The sequence below is a fragment of the Panthera onca genome, chromosome B3 (genome assembly GCF_046562875.1).
Source record: "Panthera onca isolate mPanOnc1 chromosome B3, mPanOnc1 haplotype 2, whole genome shotgun sequence".
In the NCBI taxonomy this organism is placed as follows: Eukaryota; Metazoa; Chordata; class Mammalia; order Carnivora; family Felidae; genus Panthera; species Panthera onca.
The window spans coordinates 86,292,255-86,314,391 of record NC_138344.1 but is presented as its reverse complement, the minus strand read 5'-3'; the positions used below and the strand labels follow the sequence as shown (position 1 = coordinate 86,314,391).

General features: G+C 38.8%; 1 protein-coding gene across 1 annotated transcript in view; it reads right to left on the bottom strand.

Annotated features, from left to right (window-relative positions):
- The window catches only part of TTC6 (tetratricopeptide repeat domain 6), a 201,928-nt gene that overhangs the window by 174,118 nt on the left and 5,673 nt on the right, over positions 1–22,137 (bottom strand). The window contains exon 2 of the mRNA XM_060619579.3: positions 15,489–16,438. Within this exon, the coding sequence (XP_060475562.3) occupies positions 15,489–16,424 (936 nt within the window). The 5' untranslated portion in view covers positions 16,425–16,438. The remainder of the gene's footprint in view (positions 1–15,488; positions 16,439–22,137) is intronic.

Below are 22,137 nucleotides of genomic sequence, written 5' to 3'. Positions count from 1 at the left end.
TACTTTTCCCCTTGTCATCTCTTTCAGCTTAATTAATTTTAAATACCATTTGGTCACTGATGATTTCCAATATTTCTAGCCCTAACCTCCCCACTGAACCCTAGATTTAAAACTAAATGCCTATTCAATATCTCCACTTGAAAGTGTATCAGGCATCTCAAACTTAATATGTCCAAAATGAACCCCACAACCTGGCTTACCTATGGTCTTCACTACCTCAGAAAAACCTATATTCTACATTAGCTACACCCATTAAAAAACCATGGAGTTATTCTTGATTTCCTTCTCTCTCTCTCTCTCTCTCTCTCTCTCTCTCTCTCTCTCTCTGTCCCTCTACACAAACACACACACACACACACACACACACACACACACACATTCAACCCATAAGCAACCTTCAAATTGTATACTGAATCAGACTATTTCTCATCTCCTTATCACTATAGTTGGCCCAAGCCATGACCATCTCTCACCTGGATTATCGTAATAGGTGCCTAACTGGTCTTCCTTCTTTCCCCTATAATCAATTGTCCACACAGAAGGTAGATGATAATTTTAAAACAAGGTCAGATCATGTCACGCCTCTGCTCAAAACCCTCCAAAGTCCTCCCACATCACTAGGAGAGAAATCCAAAGTTTTTATCATGGCTTACAAAATGACACATCAGTAATAGTACTCCTCCCTAGGGAACATTTAGAAATTGCCTGGGGTGGGGGAAGGCCAGCATTTTGGGTTGTTATAATGGGAATGTGCTACAGGCATTTAGTCAACAAGGAAGGACAAGGCGTTGATTAGGCATCCAGCAGTTCCCAGGGCAGTCCCACAAAACAAAGAAATAACCCACATCAGCTTGAATGTCAAATGTCCTAAAAGGCTTTTATATCAGTAAAAAAACATTTTTACAAATGTCCGAGACCAGAATCTAACTCCATTTTACATTTAAACACAAAATATTCCCCCTCATTTATTTTCCAGGAAGGCAACTACCATGTAAACAGAGGGAAAACCACACTTCGTTTTCCTGGGAAATCCTTACTATTTTAGAATATCAGGTCAATTGTGCTATCAGCTTTTTCACCAAAAGCTGAAACACACCTGTTTCATTCTGCATTGGTAGCAGTTGCACGCAGACATGAACAGAGGATAAAAGAAATTCATTCCATTAGCTTAGAACCAAACATAATGAAGCAGACACATGTGAAACACAGGAATAATGACTATTTAATTAATAGAGGAAAAGTTTTAAATACATTATGGCTAATCTATATAATTTTTAAATCTTTTAACAAAATAATGATAAATTTGTCATTAAAATTACATATGAAAGTTATTTAGTTTTATTTTGCTCTCAAAGTGTTTACAGAGGCCTATTTCTCCACACCTTCTTAGATTACTCTTTTTTTCAGTAGTCTCATCATCTATCAAAAAAGATGGCTTCCAAGGTCTTTTTAAGTTCCAGAGACTGAATGTATCCTGACGTATGTTGAGATTCCAAGTTGGAAGATATGTGGGAGGGTTTTTTTGATACTTTTTCATTTTGTTCCATGTTGAAACAGGAATTTATTTGGACACTACACCTCTAGAGAGGCCTAGCTCACTTTCTCCGTTTCAAAAGTCCTTAATTGGTCTTCATTGGTCTTAGCACACATCACCATTTCACTTGTTATTTCCTATTTCTTTTTATCATGTACACAAAAGTCTAATCCGTTCTTATTTATCCTGAGATGTATTCTAGTGCTACCTGCACTGTGTTTTCATTTTGTGGCCCCTGTTTTCATTTTCTCATCCCTGTTTTATTTATTTTTGAGAGACAGAGAGAGACAGCGCGAGCAGGGAAGGGGCAGAGAGAGAGAGAGAGAGAGAGAGAGGGAGACACAGAATCAGAAGCAGGTTCCAGGCTCTGAGCTGTCAGCACAGAGCCTGATGCAGGGCTCAAATCCCTGAACCACGAGATCATGACCTAAGCCAAAGTCGAACACTTAACCAACTGAGCCACCCAGGCGCCGCATTTTCTGGTCCTTCTTTTTTTTTTTTTTAATTTTTTTTCTTTTACATTTAGTTATTTTTGAGAGACAGAGAGAGACAGAGTGTGAGCAGGGGAGGGACAGAGAGAGAGGGAGACACAGAATCAGAAGTAGGCTTCAGGCTCCGAGCTGTCAGCACAGAGCCTGATGCGGGGCTTGAACCCACGAACCGTGAGATCATGTCCTGAGCCGAAGTCGGACACTTAAGCGACTGAGCCACCCAGGAGCCCCTCTGGTCCTTCTTATACATTATAGCTGCATATATACCTACCAAGAACACATAGCAACTTCATCGTATATTCCAGTGAATTATGATTCAATTATAAATTACTCTCATTTATCCTTTATGTTACAAATAGGGCATTATGTTAATTTTTGACATTATGTGGGTTGGGAGATGATAATTATCTATGAATTTTATTTCAAGGTAGTAAAATGGGCAAAATATATGCAAAGTATATATAATAAGAATGGAGCACTGGGTCCGATAGTATTGAAAACCACTGTCCTAACTGACCGTGCTCTGGGCTCTCTCTCTGACTTTCTCTCCTACCAAACCTCCATTCAAAGCCCCACCACTTTGCTGTTCCTCAAACTCCATAAAAACATTCCTGCCTTGGAGATTTGCAATGTTTCTTCCCTCTGCTAGGAATGATCTTTCCCCTTACATGAACTGCATGGCTTGCTCCATTCTTTCAGACCTCTGCTGAAATGTCACATTCTCCCACCATCCTTTCCTGACCATCTGATTTAAATGTCTCTCCACATTTGGGCACCTGCGTGGCTCAGCTGGTTGAGCATCTGACTTTGGCTCTGGTCATGACATCAGGGTTTGCATGTTCAAGCCCCATATTGGGCTCTGTTGTCAATATGGAGCCTCCTTTGGATCCTCTGTCCCCCTCTCTCTCTGCTCCTCCCTCTCTTTCTCAAAAATAAACTTTAAAAAAATAAATATCTCTCCACACTATCAATGTCTATTCTATCCAGCATTTTTCTTTTTTATGTCATGTATTGCCACCTGAGATATTACTGATTTGTTTACTCTCTGCTTCCTTTCTCTAGCACGTAAACTCTAAGAAAGCGGGAACTTCATTTGTTCATTGCTATTTCAGTGTCTTGTATAGGCACCCCAAAAAACTGAGCAGATAGACAAATGACTTAATGGCCATACAGTGTGCTGATGTGAGCCTGGATCCAACAGGTAGGTTCCAGGACCCTCATTCCCACTTGAGACACTGCTGCCATGCTATTAAATGCTTAGGATATTTAACGTTCGTTGAATACTGCATTTGAAGAAAAATTTCCACAACTGAAAAGTATTGGAAAGCCACTGGCCTTTCAAATTCGTAAAGGTTCAGAAACACAATAATGTACAATGTTGGTGAGGCTGTAGGGAAACAGATCAGTGTTCACTACTGGTAGGAATACAGGTGGTTCAACTTCACTGAAAGGCAATGTGAAAGTATATATCAAAAACCTTTAAAAATGCAGTATTTTTTAAAATGTTTACTTATTTTGATAGGGAGACAGAGCACAAGCGGGAGAGGGGCAGAGAGAGAGGGAGACATATAATACCCAGCAGGCTCCACACTGTCAGCACTGAACCCTACATGGGCTTGAACCCACAAATCACGAGATCTTGACCTCAGCTGAGATCAAGAGTCAGACACTTAACCGACTGAGACACCCAGACACCCCTAAAAATCCAGTATATTTAACAAGTATTGTTTTATTTAAGAATATTTTCCTTTCACAGTATAGTAAGGTAAGTATTATAAACTCTAACCACAGGGATGAGAAAAGTCAGATGCCAATAATTTAAGAAACAAATAAATTATAAATCAAGAATCCCTACTGAGGTCATCAAACTGCAATCCCAAGACTTTCTCCACCATTTTTCATGATCAGTTAGTTCCCTTGATATGTTACCTAACTGCTTAAAGCTAAAAATTAGGTCACATATAAAACCTTTCAATTCTTAGTGCTAGTACAATGTTAAACACTGCAGGTACTCATGCTCTCTCTCTGTTTAAAACTTTGCTAGAAAGGTAAAGTCTCCATAGAAGGCACATCATATATAGAGACTATGACAAAAACTGCCCTAGTGTCTCTTCTACCCTCTTCCATTGTAATAGTACATGAACCCAGTATAGTGACTTCATTTTTCATCCTTTTTTGTAGCTAGATGTGGTCATGTGGCTAAGCTCTGGCTATTGAAATATAAGCAGAAGTGGTGGGAAAATTCAGGCAAATGCTTTCTTATTTACACCTTCCTACTGGATGGAATGCAGATGTGATGGCTGAACCAGCCATATTGGACCTTGAGATGACCTTGGGAATGAGGATCACAGTCAGTGAAGCAGTAAGATGGTAGGTAGAATCCCTGAGTCTGCAGGGGCGCCTGGGTGGCTCAGTCGGTTGAGCGGCCGGCTACGGTTCAGGTCATGATCTCGCGGTCCGTGAGTTCAAGCCCCGCGTCAGGCTCTGTGCTGACAGCTCAGAGCCTGGAGCCTGTTTCGGATTCTGTGTCTCCCTCTCTCTGACCCTCCCCCATTCATGCTCTGTCTCTCTCTGTCTCAAAAATAAATAAACGTTAAAAATAAAAAAAAACGTTAAAAAAAATTAAAAAAAAAAAAAGAATCCCTGACTCTGCAGAACACCATATCAGTCCTCTATTACCTTTTACGTGACATTTTACAAGAGAGAAATAAACTTCTACCTTATCTAAGTCACTCTTATTTTAGGTTTTCTGATTATCTGCACCCATTAGCTGCCCAGAACAAGTTCTATTAGGACTGCCACTTACTCCCATTTCCTTGTTACTTGATATTTGGCTAAACTGATTTGGCATTGTACTGGTGACAGCCTATATGAATTATGCATTCCATTTAGCATTTTCAAAGATTCCATTGTAAATGGATATTTAATAAGCCTTTTCGCTTAACCCTAAAGAGCAACAGAATAGAGTTATGCATATAAAGCCATAATTCCATGAACTGTTTAAAAATCACTTTTCAAAGTAATAATTGATTGTCAAAGACTGTACATCCAGGCAGGTCTCAACAGCATAATGAAGTCAGAACAATGAAAAGTGTCTCAGCTGTCTCAATCTTTCATTTCTTCGGAACCTTATTTCAAATGATTAAGAGATGAAGAGCTTGAGACTGGAGATGTTCTTGAGGGGAAATTTGGCTGAAATGACGAGGTCTAGCTTTATTATAATCTTCTATTGTGTGTCTAATAAATTTGCAGTAAGCCAAGCAAAGAATGGGAATTTTATTTACTGCATTATCTGTGAGATCTACAGAGAAGATGACTTACCAGTTTAAAAGGTGTAGAAGGGGTGGAGGGTGCAGGGGATTTTACTTATTATGAAGACTGGTCAAATTTGATAACCAGTATGCCAATTAATAGTTAGCCACATGATCATGACAATCCTGCATCCTTTCTTAGATAATATCCAAAGCATTATCTTTTGGGAATTCCTGGTAAGGCCACTGACACACTTCATTCTCTCAAGTCGAGACTTCTCAACGAGACCCCAAACCACCACAGATAATAAAATTTCAAGTATGTAAAAGGTTTCCCCCAAAAATGGGGACTCAACCTAACTGGACTAAAAAGAGAAAGTGTTGTGGGTATTCTTTCACTTTGAGAATAGCTAAATGATTTAAAAATAAAATAAATAACCTAAAATAAAGCTAATAAGATGAAGAAGAAGTGGGTCAGTCTGTTACTCTGCCTTTAGTTGACATGAGAGATGACAGATAATGGAGATTTTATCATTTGTTCATATTAACACCAACTTAAGTTGGCAGAATCAGTGGTACTTGGCTGACTGTAACTGACTAGTGACTACATAATCAACTACTAGTGTCATCAATACCTGTAATTCATCCCACCTCCATCTTTTAATGTTATGACTCAGTGTGGATCTTAGGCACCCAACCTGAGTCCCATCTCACACCCGCCATCTCTACCATCACCACAGGGCTCTATGAGCAGCAAATCGTTGCTTCTTGGTCTAAAACTGCTGAGCTCAGAGGTCACCAGGATGGCCATCCCTGAATGGGAGAGTGATGGTCTTCCCACTAATGCAGTCATCACAGAAATCTGAGATGGGAAAAGTCACGGTGAAAAAAGATTCTGGATACCTGGGGTCTAAGTATTAAGATAGTGAAGGAAAAAAGGTAAGAGACGATGGGGGGAAAGAAAGAAAGTGCTATCAACATGATGTAATAAGAATGAAGACAATTCTAGTCTGGCTGTCAGAAGAGCTGAAGGGATCCAGTCTCCACTATGCTAATTAGATGCGTGGCCTTGCAACAGTCACTTTCTCTCATTGGGTCTCAGTTTTGTTATGTAAAATACATAGTTAATTAGGTCATCTTCCAGCTCCAGGCACTATTCCAGTGAAAACTGAGAGTAAGGAAAAACTATGGAAAAATTTAACACCAAGACTCTAACAGTTCCTTTCCATATAATAAAAACACAAAGTAAAATATGTAAAAAAAAAATTTATTAAATGAGACTATATTTAGTAATTTAGATGTTATATATATATTTTAGTTTCAATACAATAGACTAAAAATTTAACCTTTCTGTACTGTGCTTATAAAAACTCATAGAGATAAGAAATATGACAGATTTTGTCAAGTCATTCTTTTCCGCTATGGTGAGACCCGGATTCAGTGCATTTTGCAGTGGACTAGGGAAACCAGGTACCTGTAAAATAATATGCCCCCAAAATGAAATACATATTCAGTACAACTAGATAATGTGCCGCACAGTCTATTAGGCTGCCTGGATTTGGGATGAGAGATGTTCAGACATGATTGTGGTTTGCTGGTTCTTGAGATTTTGATTTTACTGTCAAAACTGTTTATCTACCCATCCTTAAAATTCAATGTTTACCTATTATGCTTTAAAACAAGAATTGTAAAGAATACAGCTGCCTAGCTTCAGGCTGTTTACAGCTACAGAATAAGAGACTTAAATCACAATCAAATACTATGCTTTTCAGTAATAAAAATAAATGGTTTCCATGTACAATAAGTCAACATGTAACCCAACTAGGATATTCCGGTATTTCAATTTGCTGTCAAGGCGGCCATATTACTCTAGGCCCTCAATTTCAAAAAACTGTTTTAAATTGTATAAACTCTCTCCTCTCACTTTACACAAAATAGATGAAAATCATGACTTGAAGATATCACAAAAATTACCCCTAAAGTGGACTAAAACTATACAATGTTAAGGTGGCAAATAGTGCTGGATTTTAAGTATGCAACTTCTCAGATAATGCCCACTTCATCTCCTACGGAAAGAAAGTCTAAGCCCTTGGACCAGCCCTTTAAATTTTAAAGCATCTAAAAACGTCTAAATCAGGAAATCAAAATTTAAATTGCGCTATATGTTGAAATAACAATCCACAGAGGGGAAATGCTTTTATCATAAATATCCAAATAATTGTACCTGAAACAGTCAGAAAAGGCAATTATTTTGCCAACATGTTTCTTCACTTCTCCTCATAGTACTTAAACCCTGGTATATGTGAAAATGGATCAAGATTAAAATGCATTTGTCCTGTAGAGTTTAAATTGAGGTACGTTATCATACAAACAAGCAAAAGAAAAATTATTACTGTGCAGCATCTGTGCTAAGAATCAGAAAAAAAACACATCTGAATTCTACACTAAATTAGCATTTCATTTTTCAAATAACTTAGTATTTCAATCTTGAAAGAAAATCCTCATGGAAAATAAACTGCATTTGTATCCAAAAGAATAACTTTATTCTGAAGGAACAACTTCCAACTCGGTTCAAAATCATTGCTACAATCAAACTGACTAAAGAAACAGTAATTTTCCTTCAAAAACTAATATAATATTTTCCATCTTCTAAAAATGAATGTAAATTAAATATATAAGTATTTGGTATTTGTTGAAAGCACCCAAATCTGAGAGATTTAAAACTTCACAGAGGTGTAAATCAAGAAATCATTATATCATTTGTATTAGCCTAAGCCCGTTCTGTCTATGAGGACAACAAAGTAGTGCACAAAGGGAATGTGTAAGAGAAAGATGTAATAAGTGTGTCTCTCATTGTGAATAGAAAAGATCTGTCCAAACTAGTCCCTCCCAATTGTATTATGTCATCCAAACAATATAAATGGTTTTTCTTGGCCCAGATCCAGGTAGGTTCCCTAATTTATACCTCCAATGAACAAAAATTTATTCCTAGGATAGGAAAAGTGAAATTTGAAAAGCAAAGAGCCAAGGAAATGTTTAAATATTATGAAATAATAAGCAGCTATTTAAAGGGAAAAAATAGAAGCTGTACATATTGAAATATGTCAAAAAGTAAGTTGCAGAATAATGTACACCATATGTTCTTATTTTTATGAAGAGAAAACCCTGTTTATGTGTGCATGTATGTGTGCACATTTGTACTAAAATATTAAGACAAGTGTAGAAGAATAAACAACAATAAGCATTGGTTACTATGGGGAGCTAAGGAGGACTTAGAAGAGAATATATTGTTTCCTTGTGTCTCTTCTTATAACTTATAAAAAGAAGCATATAGACTCTGATAACATTTCAGTTTTTATTTTGAGATAACTGTAGACTCATACTCACTTGTACCAAATAATACAGAAATATCCTTTGTACTCTTTACCCCTTTCCCCCAATGGTAATATGTGCAAAACTGTAACACAATATCACAACCAGAACACTGGCACTGCTACAGTCCATACAAACATTCCCATCACCACAAGGATTTCTCATGCTACCTTTCTAAAGCCACACTGACTTCTTCCCACCCTACCTCACCCTAAGCCTGTCCTTAACCCCTTGCAACCACAAATCTGTTCTCCATTCCTATAGTTTTGTCCTTCTAAGAATGTTGTATAAATGTAATTATACAGTCTCTAATGTTTAGAGATTGTTTCTTCTGGGTTGTTGTTGTTGTTGTTTTTTTGTGTGTGTGTGTGGTTTTTGTTTGTTTGTTGGGAAGTTTGTTATTGTTTCTGTTGTTGTTGCTGTTTTTCAGGGAGTTTGTTATTGTTGCTGTTGTTGCTGTTGCTTGCCTCAGCATAATTTTCTGGAGATCCATCCAAGTTGTTGTAAGTATCTTTCTTTTTATTGCTGATTAATATATCTATTTACCCCATGAAGGACATCTGGGTTCTTTCTAGTTTGGATTATTAAGTAATAAAATCTGCTATGAACATTCATCTCAGGTTTTTGTTTGAATGTAAGTTTTCATTTCTGTGGATGAATGTACTGCTTTGCCTGTACCCCACAAATTTTCACATGTATTTTTAAACTTGGTTCAATGTCTTTTTTTCCCTGAGACTTCCTTATTGATCCATGGATTATTTGAAACTGCATTGTTGGGGCACCTGGGTGGCTCAGTTGGTTGAGGTCCAACTTTGGCTCAGGTCATGATCTTGCCCTTCATGAGTTTGAGCCCTGCATCCGGCTCTGTGCCAACAGCTCATAGCCTGGAGCTTGCTTCAGATTCTGTGTCTCCTTCTCTCTCTGTCCCTCCCCTGCTCACACTCTGTCTTTCTCTCCCTCTCAAAAATAAATAAACATTAACAAAAACTGCATTGTTTAGCTTCCAAGCGTTTGGAGATTTTCCTATTATCGTTCTGGTATTAATTGTTAGTTTTACTCCATTATGGTCAGAGAATAACACTCTGTATGATTTCAATTCTTTTAAGTTTATTGAAGTTCACTTCTATGGTCAAGATATGGTCTTAGTATATGTTCCATTGACAATTGACAAGAATATGTATTTTGTTATTGTTGGGTGAAGTGTTATATGAACATCAATTAGATTCTGAAAGTTGATGGTGTTGTTGAGTTCTTCTCGGGGAATTTCTGTCTAATTTTTCTATTAGTTGTTAAAAGAGGGATGTTGAAGTCTTCAACTATAATTGTAGATTTTCCTATTTCTCCTTTCAGTTTTTATCTGTCTTTCAGCTCTGTTATTTGGTGCATACACATTGAGGATTGCTTTGTTTTCCTGGTGAATTGGCCCTTTTACCATATTGGAATCTCCTCTATGTCTCTGGTAATTTTCTCTGTTCTGAAGTCCACTTTATCTGAACTTAATAGAGCCACTCCTGATTTCTTTTAGTTAATGTTTGCATGATATGTTTTTTTCATCTTTTATTTTCAACCTGCCTATATCATTATATCAGAAGTAAGTCTCTTGTAGACAAAATATAGTTTGGCTATGTTTTTAATTACTTGCCAATCTCTGTCTTTCAATTGGTGTATTTAATCCATTTATATTTAATGTAGTTATTAATATGTTAGAATTTGAAGCTATCAGTTTATTTTTTGTTTTCTTTTTTCTGTTTTTGTTTCTCTGTTTTTTACCAGCCTTCCTATGAGTTTACAGATTTTATAATTCTATTGTGATTTATCTATAGTGTTTTTTGAGTGAATCTGCTTGTATGGCTTTTTTAGTCACTATCCTAGGCATTATATTATATATACTTAACTTATATATACCAAGTCTACTGATATTGTCAATTAGAGTGAAGCATAGAAACTTTACCTCTTTTTATGTCTTTTTACCATCTCCTATTTATAATTGTCTTACATTAAATTAAATTTCCTCTACATACATTTAGAATCACATTAGACAGTGTAGAGCCTGTCTAATGTTTAGCATGAAATATCAAACAGAGGAGAAGGCAAGTCTGTTGTATTTAGCCACAGTTTTTGTTTATTGTGTTCTTCCCTCCTGGTGTCCTTTTTTCTAATCATTTCCTTTCTGTTTAGAGAACTTTTTTAGCCATTCTGTAGGGTAGGACAGCCAGTGACAAATTCTCTGAGAATGCCTTGATTTCCCCTTCAATTCCTGAAGAATAATTTCACTGGACATAGAATTCTGGGTACAAAATGCTTTGCTTTCAGCACTTGAAAAATATTGTGCCCATTCCTTCTGGCCTCCATGATTTCTAACAAGTAATCAATTGTCATTCAAGTTGTTTTCCTCTATAGGTAACACTTGTTTCTCTCTCACTGCTTTAAAGGTTTTGTTGGTTTTTTTAATTTTTTTTTTTTGAAAGAGAGAGAGACAGACAGACAGACAGATCATGAGTCAGGGAGGGGCAGAGAGAGAGGGAGACACAGAATATGAAGCAGGCTCCAGGCTCCGAGCTGTCAGCACAGAGCCCAACATGGGGCTCAAACTCACGGACCGCGAGATCAGGATCTGAGCCAAAGTTGGACACTCAACCAACTGAGCCACCCAGGTGCCCCTATTGTTTTTTTTCATTTTCAGAAGTTTGACAATTATATTTTGGTGTGGATCCTTTGGGTTTCTTTGGTTTGGGGGTTACTCAGCTTCCAGGACCTTGATGACATAAAGTTAGATCTTTTGTGATAGTCTCATAGGTCCTGAAGTTAGGTACACTTTCTTCTCAGTCTATTGTCTCTCTGTTGTTCAGATTGAGTAAGTTGATTGTTCCACCTTCAAATTCACTGATTCTTTCCTCTGTCCTCTCCATTCAGTTGTTTAGCTATCAACTGGGGCTTTATTTCAGTTATTGTGTTTCCAGTTCTAAAATTTTCCTTTGGTTCCTCTTTACATCTTTGATTTCTTTAATGAGACTTTCTATTTTTCCGTCAACTCTTTCTACTTTTTCATTTTTTCAAATGTGCTCATATTTACTCACTGAAGCCTTCTTTTTGAGGGCCACTTTATTCTAACATCTCTGTTATTTCAGTGCTGGCATCTGTTATCTTTTTTTCTTTCAAGATATTCCTGGTTCTTAGTATGACAAGTGATTTTCTACTGAAACTTGGACATTTGGGTATGTGTTCTGAGACTCTGGATCTCATTTAAACTTCCTATTTTAGCTGGCTTCCTATGGCATTGCTCTAGTAGGTGTTGTTGGGGGAGGGCACAGGTTCCAACTTGGTCTCTGTTGACACCAGGGGTGCAGGCTTCCTTATTATTGCTGGGTGGGAGTAGGAGTTCTGGCTCCCACTAGGCCTCTGCTGATACCATTCTAGTTATAAGGGATAGGGGTATCTCATTACTGTTCCCCACATGGCCCCAGTGATACAGGGAAAGTGGAGAGGGCAGCCTCTTCACTGCAGAGCAGTGTTCAAAGTCCTGACTTTCCACTGACACCACCTCAGTGGGGAGAAAAGTTGGGGTAACTTGTTATAGCTTAGTGAGATTGAAAGGCCAGGATCCCCATTCGGCCTTGGCTGGTATAGGTGGGGATGGGTTCATAGGCTTTTTTTCTGCTGTTTCTGGCTAGAGGAGCACAGTTATTGTCTAAAAGTTATGTCTTTCTAGGCTGCCCCTTTCTTGATCCCTTGGCTAACGAGAGCTGGCTTTTGCTGGAGCTTTTACTGCATCCACTGGCATTCCTATTTTGCCAGCATCCTTATATCCAAGTCTGGAGGATATAAGGCAAAAAGAAAGCCCTAGAAAGCATCACTATGTGATTCCTCAGAACCCGAAGTTCCTAGCCAGTCTGTCTTCCTCTCTCCACCTTTTGGAGTATTCTCATGTTTGTCTTATGCCTAGTGCACTTAGTTGTACAGGAGAAATAGGAGAAAGTACATCTATTTCATCTTCCCTGAAGTGGAAGTAGGCATAGATTTTATGATATAACATTTGTGAGCTACACATAATTTGTTCATAAAAGATCTTGGAACATGAATTCTTTCTTACCTAGGTCACGTGAAGCCATTTTTCTTTGTGCTTTGTGGCAAAAAGCAACTATACATGAAAGAAGCAAGGATGGGCTGGCTCCTTCATTCTCAATTAATGTCCAGAAGGTAGTCTCTGAACTCCAGTCTCATATAATTAGAATGTATGTTGTGAGTGATTGATGCCTCAGTAAAACAAACACAGGGCCATATAACATTGCTATTCCTCCTACAGTGGTATATACATACTGTTTAGGCCAGTGGTTCTCAACGTGGGAGGCATGGTGCCTTACTCTCCAGGGTCTCATTTGGCAATATATAGATACTATGACTATCATGACTTGGGCAGGGGATGGGGAAGGGAAGCAAAAGGATTGTGCTACTGGCATCTAGTGGGTAGAAGCCAGGGATAATCCTTAACAACCTACAATTCACAGAACAGCCACCCACAGCAAAGAATTATTTACTCCAAAATGTCACTAGTGCCAAGGATGAGAAAACTTGACAGCTAAGTTAACCTTCAGGTATTCTGTGCAACTTTTGGCCTATGTAATTGTGAAACTCTGAATGCTAGGTCTGGAATGGCCTTGCCCAAGCTCTAAACAGAGACAACACACTCTGCCAAGACTGTCTTTTCCTCTGGCTTTCCCTCTGAGAATTGCTGTGTGACTCCAAATTAAGATGTCTAAAGTGAAGAACCATATTCCTTGCTCATCCTCGAAAGTATGTTATTTACATAAATTACAAATGTTTAAAACAAATGTCCTTATTCTCATCTTATGAATTTTTAAAATCAGAATTTAGACATCACTTTTACATTTGCATTGTTATTACTATCCATCACCTATGTAACCAGCCACAGCCATTTCTCACCCTAATAAAACTTTTGAAAGCACTTTGATTCAAAATAATGCAAGGCTCTGTCTTCTGGAATTGTTTGCGTGGAAAGGCAAAACTTCAAAAGCAAGAATGAAATCGCTAAAGCACTAAAAAAATCACAAAAGCACTAAAAATCAATGTAATGGAAAGCAGGGATGAGACTGGGGCACTTGCTACTGGCTAAGTCCTATAACACAGTGTCAGCACCCCTTGCTCCTAAACTCTGATGCTCCAGGCCACTCTCCTACATTAAACAATTCAGGTAACTGAAAGCACCAAAAAAGGATACACAAGACAAATGGAATACCACAAAGAACAGAACTTACTGTCCCAGTATTCATTCGTCATTTGATACTCTTTCTTCTTATATTTTATTCCATTTGAACCCTTCAAAATGTACTCTATCTTATGGCCTGAAAGTAACTTTTCCCAACTGTACGGGACCTCTGAGCCAGTTTCTAATATGGGCCCCTCTTTATGTCAAGTACCTTGACTAATGTCACGGAGTTACTTCTTATGGGGGCAGACACTGAGAACTTATTTGTCTTTTATTAAGGTTCTCCAGTGCACATCCCTGATTCTTTTTTCTGTGAGACCCACACAAAACCCAATTAGAAATCCCCAAGCAGCCACGCTGATCTTGTTGAGTAACTGTGAGGAGGTGTGGGTCTTAGTTGAAAACATTTGTCCTACTCTGCTGACAAATGTTAGGTCAAAGACGACACTGAGGACTCTTGTCCTTACATGTTTTTGTTCCCTAATAGGCTTTATGATCACATTCTTTAAATGACAGCCAGAGTGTATTTTGGTACTGAAACTATTTTAAAGACACAATGTGGCAGCAGTATTCTGTGTACAAATAACAGGTCTGGCACTGCAGCCAAGAACAGTAAGGAATCTTCTTCCCTCTTACAGTCATCCTCATTGCCATTCTCAAAAAAAAAAAAAGTCTCTTTTTTCTTTTTTTCCTCCCCTCCCCTCCACTCCCCCCCCCTTTTCCCTCCCTCCCACCCCCCTCTGTCTTTCTGTGGGACTCAGATTCCCTTGTTATTATTTTTGCTTTGAATGTCTCTGCCAGAGTAAAGTCTATATAATGGACAAAATATCTTAACCTATGACCCTATTTGGCTTTGCTCCCTCCTGGGGACATATCACAATCAACAAACGGACAGTTCTGGCATGCTTCGAGTCCAGTGTCTGGGGTGTGACCACCTGGGGTAGAATCCCAGCTCTGCCATTCCTTAGTTTGGGACAACTGAGACAGTCCTTTAACATCACTAAAGCTAGGAAGCCTCTTATGTAAAATAGGGCTCTTATGGGTATCCACCTGATGAGGTTGTCAAGGCAAAATGCACACAAACTCTGTCTCCTTTTGCCTGGCACACAAGAATCACTAATAATCTCTTTAATTGGCTAGTAAATTTTTAAAAATATTTTGAGAGTGATTGTCACTAAAAAAAACAACACAGAACTCTTACTAATTCAACTTCTTAGTAGTAATGCATCGATGTGCTCTGGATAAACATTCACTGCTAATGCTAAGCCGTAACAGAAAAAGCCTGAGTTTTTCATATAAAACATCTGTTATTTCAATACTAAATAATCACAAAGACTTTGAAAGGTTACCAGTGATGTATTACTCAGGTCTACAGCTAATCTTTGAACTAATTTTTGAAATAGCCTCTCAATTTCTCCCACTGAAAAGACTGTACCCTCCCGCAATGAAATATTAAAAAATTCAAATTCGAAATTCAAAGCACTTGCATTAACACCCCAGTGTTTAGTCTAGCTTGTCTTGCTTATACCATACCACACGCACTTAAATCTATAATGAACGTCTCCTGAAGCAGCATTTACCCAGAAGAAATACTACCCTGCGGCTGGTTCACCTACTTCCATTTTCATGTCGTAGTGCTGGCCGAGGACACTCTGTATGAGCTCTTTGATGGTCCGGTCGGAGGCCAGCTGGGCCTCAGACTGCAGTGAGGCGATGACCTCCTCAATGCACGTCGGGATCACTCGCACCTGCTGCGGGGCCTCCAGCGAATGGCTGGGCGCGATCCTCTCCCGCTGGCTTTTGGACACTGGCCGCGCGCCTTCCCGCGGCAGGCTGACAGAGCCCTCGCCCAAGGACGGGGTGCGACTCCTGGCTCTCCACAGCCGGCTGCACGCCTCTGCGTCGTCCTCCTGGCTGGAAATGGAGCTGCCCTTCCTCGGCTTGGCCAAGAGGGCCTCTGCGAGCGGAGCGGTCTCCCGTTTCGCGTCGCCCTCTCGGGCCGGGTGCAGGACGGGCTTGGAGGCCGTGGGCCGCGGGCTCCTTGGGCCCCGGCGCGGCCCGGGCCTCTCCCTGGGCGCGGGCGGCGGCATCAGGACCACCGGTCTGGACGTGCCGGCCCTGGAGGCGATGACCGGCGGCTTCTTCTGGGGCCGGTGCCGGAGGAACGCGGAGCTCCGCAAATAGAAGTCCTGGGGGCGAAACGGCCGGGTCTTCCCGGGAGTGGCCGCCTCGCTGGGGCCCCGGGGCCGCGCTGCGCCTCGGGGCGCCTGCTGTGGGAGGGCCGCAGCGGGGGTCGTAGGGCTTTTAGCTCGAAGGGTCCCTGATGGCTTTGGGGGTCCAGCGCAGGAAGCGCTGCCCTTCTCCCCAGGACGCGCAGGGCCGGGGACCTGGAGGCCCAATACTGGGCCTTCATCCACAGCCGGCTTGGAGGCCAACTTCTGCTTGAATCGGAGAAAGTCCTTTTTAGTTTCCTGGCGAATCTTCTCAAGCTCTTTAAAGATGTATGATTCTTCTTTGTATTTCAATCCAAAATGCTTTGAAATTGCAGACATCTTGACTATCTGTCCTGTGAAATAACAATATATTGTATCATATATATATGTATATAGTATGACCCTATTGTATGACCATATATATATGGTATATATATATATATATATATGGTGTGTATATATATATATATATATATATGGTATATATATATATATATATGGTGTGTATATATATATATATATATGGTGTGTATATATATATGTGTGTGTATATATATATATGTATATATATATATATATATAAAACAAAACTCACGTTGATATATGCAAGACCAGCTCAAAAACCCTCTCATGGTAGAATACTTGCTGTGCTCCAGAGGCACAAGTGGGCAGTATTAGTTTATATCATTTTAAATCCAACTATTGGCCTTTTCAAAGGAACCATGAAAAACCTTTAGAGCAGTTAACTTTTTTACAGTGGAATTTCTGAAATGCCTATTGGATTTATTTTAACAATTCTTTAGACTATAATATAATGTCCCAATTCCAGACAAGGGAGACAGGCATCTAAAGAAACCCTGCTAAGAAAGAATAGAGGTCATCAACTGAGGCATGGATCTAGCCCACAAACATATTTTTCAATTGCTCCAAGTTTTTCAAAATTATTAATTTGTACCAACAATTTTAAGTTGAGAGATTTTCATATGAAATTCCAGATTTGCAGTTTGGAGTGAAGGGGTGGGGGGTAGGGAATGAAGACTCTGGCAGCGCAAGGTCCAAATCCCTACTCCTGAGGAAAGATGGCAGTTTCCTCTTCCTTCTCCAACTAACTGGCCCTGAGTGTCTCCATCCCATACCCAGCCCATTTCCCTCAATATGTCTCCTGAACTACAGTGAACTGTATGAAGGAAGAGAGGTGATCAGCCACAAGGTAGGCTGTAGCAGGATCATGAGGCCTTGAATGCCAAGTGTTTGTACTTCTGTTGGCTACTGAAAACCATTCAAAAACTTTTAACAGAAAAGTGGCTTGATAGGATCTGCTGCTTGGGCAATATTGAGTGAGAGAAATAATAAAGGGAGAGAGGCAAATAAGAACCTGCACAGCTTGAGCATAAGGCCTGGCCTTGGTAGTTAGCAGCGTGAAAAGAGAGACATAACAAGGTAAAACTGATGGGATCTAGCCAATGAGAAGGAATGAATAGGAGCAATTAAAGATCCTTCCTAAAATAAGAACTTTGAATCATCTTGATGAAGTCTGGGTCATAGCCAAGTACACAATAAAGCTTCTGCTATTCAGTAACTTGTACACTTAAAGATGGTTAAGATGGTAAATTTTATGTGTATTTATTATCACAATTAAAAAAAAAAAAACAACCCTGCTATTCAACAGGGCCAGTTCATGTATGATCATAAGTGGATTTTCAGATCCTGAGAGCTCTGAGGTCATTAACAAAAGCCAGGCTAACAAGAAGTGTAAACAGAAAAGGGCCCAACGACAGACTCTGGGGCACACGCATCTGTGGGAGGTGGGATGAGCAGGAGCAACAGAGAGGAAAATGGGGAGAACAAAGTTCACAGAAGCCAACAAGAGGAGAGTTTTAAGAAATAAAGGTAAAATACGAAATGATGAAATGATAATAATAATGAAAACAAAAGCAGAAAAAAATGAATTGAAAAAACTAATTTGTTTTAGTTAATTTGCCTAAGGCCAAGGCTCTTTGGGAAAAAAATACTAAAGCAGAAACATCTCTGGAATATCATCATGATTTGCAAATATGATTGTCTACCTGGAAGATCTAAACATCAAAGAACTATTTAGAATTACAATAGATTTCTGCAAGGCATTTAAACTTTTTTAAATTTTATACAAAACCCAATTAACTTCCTTTATACCAAATGATCCATTCAAAAACATAGTGATAAAATTCCATTTGTGTTTTTTTTAAAGAGTATCTAGCAATGAACATAACAAGAAATGTGCTGAAACTGCATGAATACATTTTTAAATTTTTACTAAAGGGCACAGAAGAAAGATTCTACTAAATAGAGAGTTACTGTCCCTTGGTGAAAAAATCAAATATTATAATTATATCAGATCTTCCCAAAATACTGTATTGGTTTAATGCCATCATAATCAAAATCTAAAAATTATATTTTTGAAATCTGAAAAATAATTCTGGGTTCATTTGAAATAACAAACAGGATAGACAGGCAAAGTTTTGAAAAAGAGAAATGAGGGAGCACTTTTCTAACAAGACAATTAAAACTTATACAGATATAAGAATTAAAACTGAAATACGACTGCTAGAATCATCAAGTAGACTGAGGAAAAGAATTAAAAACAGTATGAGTTGGGGCGCCTGGGTGGCGCAGTCGGTTAAGCGTCCGACTTCAGCCAGGTCACGATCTCGCGGTCCGTGGGTTCGAGCCCCGCGTCGGGCTCTGGGCTGATGGCTGGGAGCCTGGAGCCTGTTTCCGATTCTGTGTCTCCCTCTCTCTCTGCTCCTCCCCTGTTCATGCTCTGTCTCTCTCTGTCCCAAAAATAAATTAAAAACGTTGAAAAAAAAAATTTAAAAAAAAAAAAAATAAAAACAGTATGAGTTATAGTGTAAAGACAGCATTAAATTGTCAAGAAAAGAGTTATTCAGTGAACTGTGCTGAGGCAATTGGTTGATTATTGGGGGGGGGGGGGGGGGCGGGGATTATATCTCATTTTAAGCCACGTACCAAAATAAGATGGATTTAAGACTAAATGTAGAAAATATTTTCTTATTTTACTTTGCATTTCTTTTTTTTTAATGTTTTTATTTATTTATTTTTCAGAGAGAGAAAGCACAAGCAGGGAAGGGGCAGAGAGAGAGAGGGAGGGAGGGAGAGAGAGAGAGAGAGAGAGAGAGAGAGAGAGAGAAAGAGAGAGGAGGGAGACACAGACTCCACAGTAGGCTCCAGGCTCTGGGCTGTCAGCACAGAGCCCGACGCAGGGCTTGAACTCACAAACTGTGAGATCATGATCTGAGCCCAAGTTGGCCTCTTAACTGAGCCACCCAGGTGCCCCTGCATTTCTTTGCTTATCATCTTATCCACCTTCTTGATTGGGCTTACATTAATTCATAAAAACATTATCTTTATAATTAGATATCTTCATTTACCATGTATTATGGGCAATATGAACAAAACATCCTATCTAGCAAATATAGTCATGTTGCTTTTAATCTCTAATATCCGCTGTTGATTCTCAATCAGAAGACCCTGTTACATGGCAGAGGGCTCACCTCATCAACAGGCTTTCTTTCTCTACCCGTCTCCACCAATGCCTAGACCTCGAACAGTTCAGCTCTATCCATAACCAGATTTCACGTTAAAAAATGAAAATAGGGGCATCTGGGTGGCTCGGTCAATTAAGTGTCCAGCTCTTGATTTCAGCTCAGATCATGATCCCACAGTTTGTGAGATCCGCCCCACAGACCTGTCAGTGCAGAGCATGCTTGGGATTCTCCCTCTCTCTTTTTCTCTCAAAATAAATTAATAAACTTTTAAAATTTTTTAAAAGAAAGAAAAAGTGAAAATAATATGCTGTTGCCTCTTTCCTGTCCTATAGTATATGAATATTAGAAATGATTTCTAAAACCCTTAAGGAAGTTTCTCTTTTTAAAAAATGCTGCATAATCCTCCTCATAGTGTTTTGGCTATTATTGTTTACACAGGTGGTAATATGCTCACACTGACACCATCTGCATTTCTTCCTACAAAAGACTGAAAGGCAGTAACTAGAAGAGAGCACAGAACAGAAGCACATTAATACCTGATGAGAATCTGACTTGACTCTCCCAATGCACTTCCCTTTTGTTTCTTAGTTCCTGTTTTGTATTCCCTTCCCAACTTCTCTCAGGCCCTTGGTTTACTATTGAAGTTTATCAAGTGTTCATTGTTTAACATTTCTCAGTACATTTCCTTGAATTCTTCATAGGAAAGTTGCTCTTCAAGTGTAAAAATAAACCAATAGGATATAGAACTTCTAATTTGACAGTAACTTCTATTGTATTTTCAAGGTAGATGGTATCACAATGCTAAATGGGCCAGTTCATCAAAACTTGATGCCTTTCTTCTTCTCACCCACCCCTCAACATTACAAAATATGTGAAATAACTTTTAAACATCCAATCTCATGGGAAAATAACAGGTTCTCTTTTTCTTGGTAAGCAATTTATTGAAAGAAAGAGACTAGTTCTGGTTTGGAGATTCTCAAGGAAAAATAATGTAGCTGTCCCCAAAAACCAAAGTATTAATTTACATACGGTGCCAAGCCTGCTGCTCACAATCCAGGTTAAATTTACCTTACATTTTAAGATGGACAGAATGTGCTTGAAATCTTTGCAACCTGAGCGGTAATTTTACTCTCTGTTTCTTTCCCAATTATTGGAGCTCTGAGCCTTTTTCTTCTTCCTCTCCCAGGAGGTTCAGTGAGGGAGTCAGAAAGACCAAGAGCCAGCCTTTTTTCCTCAACCAAAGGTATGATCAGACATGAGAAAGCTCTCCAGCCAAAAATGGCTAAAGGCCCAAAGAGAGCTAACTAGTGAATTCTCTAGACTCTGGGACAGGTTGCTATCCAATTCTTGCAGGTATGGCCATTCCTCCGATCAGAACAGAAGATCCATACTCTGCTCTAGACTTCAAATAAGGTAGAAATAAACAGAGAAGACCACCAGATAACTTGGTTCTAAGCTACATGGAACCACCTCACACAGGGAAAGGAATCCTTCATATGTTAGACCTAGTTCATCAGATTATTATATTGAGAATAGAGCCAAAGCACCAGCTGCTTATGCGGAGCCTTGACCTCTTCTACATATGGTCATGGATACATCAGTGGGAGGAGTGACACATTAAGGACAAGATTTAGGTTCTCTTGGGTCCATGGCCAAATATTATCACAATTCACTTCCTAAATTTCATATCAATATCAACTTCCAATGCACAACATTAGAGTTCCAAAAGAAACATCTAAGTCCAAGGATAGTCTATCACATCTGGTAAAATCTTCACATTGCAAGGAAAATAAAAATATTCTGAAAACAATTATTTGATTTTGAAGTATCAGTGGTAGAAGTGAGATCTGTTTATGCATTGATTATAATTTATGAAAAAGCTTAATAGAAAATATACAATTATTGTAACAAATTTGCTAAGAAAATAAGATAATGGTATTTTTTCTATTTTTGAAACTTTCTATAATATTTGTTTTGCTGCCCTGAATCTTAATAATATCAATAATCGTAACTCACACTTATATTGTGCTGGTTAAAAATGATACAGGAAATAGAGACAAGCTCACAAAAAGCTTTTTTTCTAAACTATTCAGAAGCCTATAGAAATTTCAATGTCTCTAAAAAACTTACTCTACTGTTATAACTAGTACCTAGAATATGCCCATAACCTTTGTGATATACATATATACACACAAACATAAATACAGAACAGGCAATGGAGCAACAAAACATTCTCCCTGCCTTTTTCTTCTCCCATGTTCTGTCTTTCTTTCCTGAACTTCCTTCATCAAATTTGCTTAAATAGCCAAAATAGGAAAGCAAAAGAGTTGTATTATTATCATAATGCTTTTGACATATGAAATGTTGCATGGTCTCAATTTCAAAAGCAATTTATTGGAGTTCCACATCTACATCCACAGAAAATCCCCTACTAATAACAGAGTTGATAAACTCTGGGGAAAATATAAAAAACAAGTACCTGAGGATTCTTAGAAGTAAACAAAAGT